The 6,749-nt window shown below is 49.3% G+C and overlaps 1 protein-coding gene across 1 annotated transcript; it reads left to right on the top strand.

The window, feature by feature from the left end:
• Positions 1-2,896: 2,896 nt before the first annotated feature.
• Positions 2,897-5,600, top strand: LOC120858348 (glycosylation-dependent cell adhesion molecule 1-like). Its single transcript, XM_040234394.1, has 4 exons — positions 2,897-2,960; positions 3,928-3,972; positions 4,784-4,965; positions 5,427-5,600. Exons 1-4 carry the CDS (start codon positions 2,897-2,899, stop codon positions 5,598-5,600), a joined length of 465 nt encoding a protein of 154 aa, XP_040090328.1.
• Positions 5,601-6,749: the final 1,149 nt, after the last annotated feature.

Below are 6,749 nucleotides of genomic sequence, written 5' to 3'. Positions count from 1 at the left end.
TGGCCAAGGGCCATACAACGAAGTCACGGCAGACTGACCCTTGGACCTGGGTGTCCCGACTAAAAGCTAATTTTTAAAAAACAAAATAGGCTTTTCCAAGTTTATAAGATTCACTCCAGTTACATCAGCTGACACAGCAGGAAGGGTGATCAGGGAAGCATCTCAGCAGGCCCTGTAGAGTGCTGTGCAGGGAGCAACCGGGGTGGGCTGTGAGCCCCTCCAGCTGCTCCGGCAGCACTCATCGTGCGGTGACATCAGCCCCAGGGTGCATACATCAACCTCCCTCTGTCTCGTTGGCATCTCTCTGCCTCCCCCTTCCTCCTCTGCAACTACCACTTTTACATCTCATTGAGTTTTCATTCTGTCTACCTCACATTCAGAATTCACTGAGAAGGATCTCATTGACTTGGTTAGAGACCATCCTGTATGGAGCACCAGAAATGGACACATCTCTCACCCAGGGATCCTCAGAAGCCACTGGTTTTCCTTATGTCCAGCCAGGTGATAGCTCTCTCTGGATAAGACCCAGGCTTCCTCACCAAATATGAGTGGCCAGAGGAACAGGGTCATCTGACGCAGTCGGGAACTTGTGCGTTAAGAACCACTGTGACCTCTTTTCTCAGAAGGAAGCTACAGGCCTGGCACCTGGACTTCACTTCAGTCCATTGTTCCCCTGCCTCTGAGCTCTTAGGCACACAGGACGAAGCTCCAGCTAGGAGGGACAGGTGGCAGAGGGTGGAGGCTTCTCTGGAGCTTTGGGGTAGGATTGCCAAGCTTGGCCAACAAAATACACAACACCCAGTTAAATGTGAATTGAAGAAAAATGATAAGCAACTTTTTAGTATGAGCTGGTCCCATGCAATATTTGAGTATATACTTACATTAAAAAAATTATTCACTGCTTATCTGAAATTTAACTGAGCAGCTTGCATTTTATCTGGCAATCCTATCTAGGAGAGCAGGAATCCCAGAAGTTTTGCTCACTGTTGAAGCTCAAGTACCTATCACATACAATTCTTGTTGGAATATTCAATTATTGAAGAAGACCTCTCAGAGGTCCCTCCCTCCCCACTAACAGTAAACATATCCTCCAGGGGCCAACTTTGAACAGACAAATTGACTCATTCAATTTACCAAACTGGAGCACTTAGCAAGTGTCAGGATCAGTGCTAAATAAATTGAGATACAGAAATAAACTATGGCTCCTGTCCTCAAAATGGTAATTGACCAGTGGGAGCAATCGATCAAAGCAGAGAATTACAATCAAGTGTGATAAATGCTAGACAACAAAGGCCACTGAGACAGGGCCAGGAGATTTTGCTCACCACCGTATCGCCAAAACTTATAACACAACAGCCACTCAAGAAATAGTACTGGGATGGAATCACAAAAAGACGAAGCTGTGAACTTTATCATGGGGACCACAGGGGCGTGGCAATTAACCAAGGGAATCGTCATGGTGAGAAGGTGGGGTTCACTCGAGGGAAGAGGTATCATTGATATGGATTATGATATAGAAGCACAGCTGGCAGACAGAGGGACAGCTTGAATAAGAACACTCCAGTGAGCGAGGAGTAATTCAAAGGGCCAAGAGATAAAGTCAGAAAGGTGGAGCACCTCGAACACATGCCCAGCGCTTTTGGACTTTACCCTGTGGATGGTGGGTGGTCATTAGACAATTCTGAGTAAGGAAGAGGGCTTAATTAATCCTCCAGCATTAGCACTAGAGTGGAGACAGACTGGATGCCAGAAGGGCAGTGAGAAACAGTGAGAATTAGCCTAAGCTGGAGATGGTGGAGGCCTGAACCTGCCAATCATGAAGTGTGTTAGGAAACACGCCCGCAGGGCTACAAACACGTACTGGAGAACACAGTAAACACCCTCCTCTGTCCCTGCCGTGTTCCCAAGTGCCCTCTAAAAGGGGAGGTGGCCCATCAGTCGGGGAAACTGGGGAGGAAGGGGAGGTGGGAGGCAGCGCACAACCAACCTTCACTTCACAGCCTCACTTAGGGAGAGAGCAGTGCCCAAGCCATTGGAGGGGGACTGCTAGCCCCCGGGCTCTTCCCTCCTGCAGCCAGAGAGAAGGGAAGGCCCTGGTTGACACAGCTCACAGCTCTCTGTGGTCCACAAGTGGGACCTTACCCTCTGTGGGACCGCCACGTGCCCAGCAAGCCATGCTTTCTGCTGAGGACAGGAAGTTCAGTCACAGGGACAGCAGCCCTCACCTTCCTGGACATGATCCAAAAACAGGGTCCAGATATCATCAAATCCTCCAGCCAGAGGAGGGCACAGGAGGTCAACCGGTTCAGTCCCAGGCCCAGGAACAGGCCTCAGGCCCTAGGTGCATCCCCCACCACCTCTCCAGATGCCTCTGGGTGTCCTGCTATTCTATCTTGTCTGCTTCTAGAACCACCAGCCCCTGTATTATAAGACGTAGGGTCTAGAGTCAGACTAACATAGGTTCAAATTCACCCAGATATGTGACCTTGGGTAAGTTGCCTCACCTCCATGATTGTGTTTTTTTGTTTGATAAATAGCATATATTTTAACAACCATCATGATTTAAATAAAAGATCCCATATGCACAAACTCAAGACAATGTCTGGCATATAGGGAGCCTGGGGCTGGCTCCCATGGCACATTCCAGGCCAGGGGGAGTGCTGGCACCTTGCTTTCCTGTTAACTGGTTTCCCAGAAGTTCCAGTTCCCCAAAACAAATATATTCAGAATAGGGAAATGGGGAAGGGAAACCTGGTTTATTCCCAGGTCCAATCCTGAACTAGGTTCCCAGAGCCGATCCCTACCCTCAAATAAATAAGGCCCCTGCCAAGCAGCAGCCTCCTCAGCAGCCCCAAGCGGCCTGCCCGGGGAAAACGGTTGCTGCTACAGCCCCACCATGAAATTCCTCTGCGTCTTGCTTCTGGCCAGCTTGGCCGCCACCTCTCTCGCCATCCTTAACGGTGAGTCTGGCTTCCATCAACCTGCCCCTGTCCCCTGGGGTCGTTGAGCCTTGGCTGGAGAGGCCTCAGTGCTCCAAAGGCTTTTCCTTAATCCTCGTGATGTGTTGTGTGAAGAGGTCAGGAGATGCAGTCAGAACCAAACATTCACACCTGGATAAACTTAGGGACGGAGGCAGGGGGCTAGGACACGTGACCCCAGGAATCCTGCACCCTAGAAAACCTGTGGCTGGGGCCAGAGGGGCCAAACGGAACCCAAATCAGGGCAGACTATGGGTCAACGGAGATTCAGATTAGATTCCAGGTTCAGATGATGCTGGAAACCCCCGGTAGAGTCACTACCCCTCCGTGGAGCTTTCTGCTTTCCTCTGTACAGTGAGGCCAAGACATAGACACACATACAATCAACAGCTATTTATTGAGCACCTAACGTATGCCAGACACACAGTTCTAGATGCTTGGAATACACTCTCAAATTACAGAGATCTCGGCATTCATTGAGATTACACCCTAGGGGAATAAACCAACAGTAAGCACATTAACGGAGAAGACGATGGCACCCCACTCCAGTACTCTTGCCTGGAAAATCCCACGGATGGAGGAGCCTGGTAGGCTGCAGTCCATGGGGTCACAAAGAGTCGGACATGACTGAGCGACTTCACTTTCACTTTTTACTTTCATGCATTGGAGAAGGAAATGGCAAGCCACTCCAGTATTCTTGCCTGGAGAATCCCAGGGACGGAGGAGCCTGGTGGGTCATCTATGGGGTCGCACAGAGTCAGACACGACTGAAGCGACTTAGCAGCAGCAGCAAGCATATTAAATAAAGGCCATTGTGTTAGAAGTGCGAAGGAAAACATAAAACATGGTAAGGGAGAGAAGAATGCTGGGGCAAAAGGGGCTGCATAAGAGCATCTCACATGTTAAATGTCTTCAGAACTTTGGAAAACTTAACTGTCTTATTTTTCAGAGCCAGAAGATGAAACCCACCTGGAAGCTCAGCCCACCGATCCCTGTAAGTCTCACACTGGCAACCTTTAAAGTAAGTCAGTGGTGGTAAAAGATTGTTCAGTGAGTGACAAACAACGATGAATTCTCCATCTGAGAAAGAGGTGGAGCAAAGACAATCCGTTCTGATGTTGGATCTTAATCCTTCCTACAGCACTAACTGGCCAAGCTCTAGGGGCCAGAAGCTCTTTGAACAGCACTTCATGCTGGTTAGTCATTGGAGATGGGTATGGGGACTACATCTCACACCTGAATGCTAGCAGGTGAGGAGTTTCCGCTCACCCTGAGGTGAGGATGCTTCTGGGGCTCCTCAGTCCCAAGCTCCCTATCCCACAAAAACCTTGAACATTGCAGGATTCTGCTTTGTGGATTATCCATAATATGGTTTAGTCTCAGGCTAACTTCCTACACACACACACACACACACACACACACACACACACACACACACACACACACACACACAATTTACGTGGCAAAAGCCAGAGAAGGCAGACTCAAGCAATACTCAAAATTCAGGGAAAAAAAACTGAACCCCCTCCTATGCGCCAGACAATGGGACAGGTATTTGCATCGTTATTCTCTTTTCATTAGGAAGGTAAATTTGCTAAAAGTGCAGTTCCTAGTCAAAGGCATCCAAAACCAGGTGCTTCTGGATTTGGATGCTGGCATGGGACATCAACCCTGCTCTATGATAACTGGGCAATGACTCAACCCTGGTGGCCACCAGTGTTAAGGGAGATAACAGAGCACTGACTGGCTACTCCTCACCATGAGCTCTTTCTCTGCCCTCGCCTCCTCCATCATCTTGGTCCCAGCTGCTCAGTTCATCATCAGCAACCTCCAGATCCCCACTGAGGACCTTTCTAAGGAGGCTTCCATCTCCAGAGAAGATTTGATTTCCAAAGAGCCAAATATGATCAGATCTCCCAGGCAACCACAGAATCAGAGTCCCAAGCTGCCTATGTCCATGCTCGAGGAAAAACCTCTCAGAAATGCTGCCCAGTGATAGTAAGAGATGGGGAAAGTGGGAAGGGGCTGGGCAAAACAGTAAGCAGCAAAGGAGGGTGGAAATGGTTGGGTTAGAAGAGAAAGGAAGCTGTAGAAGAAAGGAATGAGAGAGGAATTGAGAGAATAGCATTGAAATAAATACGGTACCATTCGTAAAGTAGACAGCTAATGGGAAGTTGCTGTACGGCACAGGGTGCTCAACCTGGTGCTCTGTGACAGCCTAGAGGGGTGGGATGCAGTGGGAGGCAGGAGGGAGGAAACATATGTATACCTATGGCTGATTCATGTCGATGTATAGCAGAAGCCAATACAACCTTGTAAAGCAATTATCCCCCAATTAAAAATAAATGAAAAAAATTTTAAGAAATGAGAGTAAAAAGCAAGTCAAAGAACCCATTAGTTGCCTTTGCCAGCGCTGTGGCAAAGTGTCGGGGAGCAGCGAGGGTGCAGGGCAATAGCTCTTCCCTGACTTTTCTCTCCCGATATTCCCCAGCATCCACCACAGAAGGAAAACTGATGGAGCTCGGTCATAAAATGATGAGGAATATGGAAAACACAGTGAAAGAAACCATGAAATATCTGGAGAGCCTATTCCCTCCTGCCTCTGAAGTCATGAAGCCATAGTAATGGGGATGCCGACAGCCCAGGTGGGCCGCTGCCAGTGCCTGCAGCACCCACACCGCTTGCCCCATCACCACCAGCTCTCAGCTCCTCAAGTCCTTTATTAAAGCCTTGCATCCCAAGCCTGGCTCTGTGTTGGCTTTGTAGCACCAGGAAGGAAGGCCCAAGGCCCCCACTTCACCAGGATTCTTCCTTTAGTCACTCCATTCCTTTGATTTTAAACTCTTCCTCCTCCACCACCGGCTTCTCTGGCAGCTCAGTCAATAAAGAACCTGTCCGCAATGCAGGAGACCTAGGTTCAGTCCCTGGGTGGGGAAGATCCCCTGGAGGTGGGCATGGCAACCCACTCCAGTATGCTTGCCTGGAGAATCCTCATGGACAGAGGAGCCTGGCAGGCTATAGTCCATGGGGTTGCAGAGAGTCGGACACAATTGAGCAACTAACACACACTTACTTACTTACTTACTTACTTACTTCCTCCTTAGTTTACAAATGTGTTCAAGTCTCCACATCCCAAAATATTCTTTGTGAAGTCTTGGCCCTTCTCTCCAGCTGCCCCTCCACCTCACACACCACTGCCCCCAGGCTCCCTCACCCACCATGCCCACCTCGCTGGCCTGCAGTCTACCTTGCCCACCCACCAGCCTGCAGCAACTGCTCTCCCAAAGCCCACTGAGCCCAGTGAAACTTGTGCCTGTTTCACAGTCCTGAGGTTCTTCACTCTGTCTGTAGAACTGGACAGAAGATTCTAGAATGTTCTTCTCAGGGAGATGCTGCTCTGTCCTGGTTCTCCAAGCTCCAGGTTCAGGTCCCTGCACATTCTCTGACTGCATGCTGTGCTCCTAGGCCCCATCCAGTGCCTTCTCATTCCTTCTTCACTTTTCTTCCTCATCTATACCCTCATCTGCCAAGACTTCTGCTTCAACTCAGGGTGGGCGACTCCATCTATACACACAACAAACATCCACCAAGTGCTTCCTACGTGCCAGATTCATCTACAAATGTGTGCCAATCTCCCTCAACTGCAGCCAGTTTTCACTGTCAAGGCATATGGAACTCATTGTGGGGGAAAGAGCATGGGAAAATGAAGTAATAAACCTCTTTTTTCTTGCAACTGGAGAGAAGACTTCACTCCAGGGCAGATAGGATGGC

Source organism: Oryx dammah, unplaced genomic scaffold (assembly GCF_014754425.2).
Source record: "Oryx dammah isolate SB20612 unplaced genomic scaffold, SCBI_Odam_1.1 HiC_scaffold_29, whole genome shotgun sequence".
NCBI classification, from domain to species: domain Eukaryota; kingdom Metazoa; phylum Chordata; class Mammalia; order Artiodactyla; family Bovidae; genus Oryx; species Oryx dammah.
The sequence above is the reverse complement of the archived record's forward strand: the minus strand, read 5'-3'. Positions and strand labels throughout refer to the sequence as shown.

What these genes read in the sequence shown, in the direction of transcription:
- LOC120858348 (XM_040234394.1), top strand. Translation starts at nt 2,897, where the DNA reads ATGAAATTCCTCTGCGTCTTGCTTCTGGCCAGCTTGGCCGCCACCTCT. An exon ending in AGCTCAGCCCACCGATCCCT is followed by an intron (nt 3,973 to 4,783) that starts GTAAGTCTCACA and finishes TCTTGGTCCCAG; the next exon opens with CTGCTCAGTTCATCATCAGC. An exon ending in AAAAACCTCTCAGAAATGCT is followed by an intron (nt 4,966 to 5,426) that starts GCCCAGTGATAG and finishes GCGAGGGTGCAG; the next exon opens with GGCAATAGCTCTTCCCTGAC.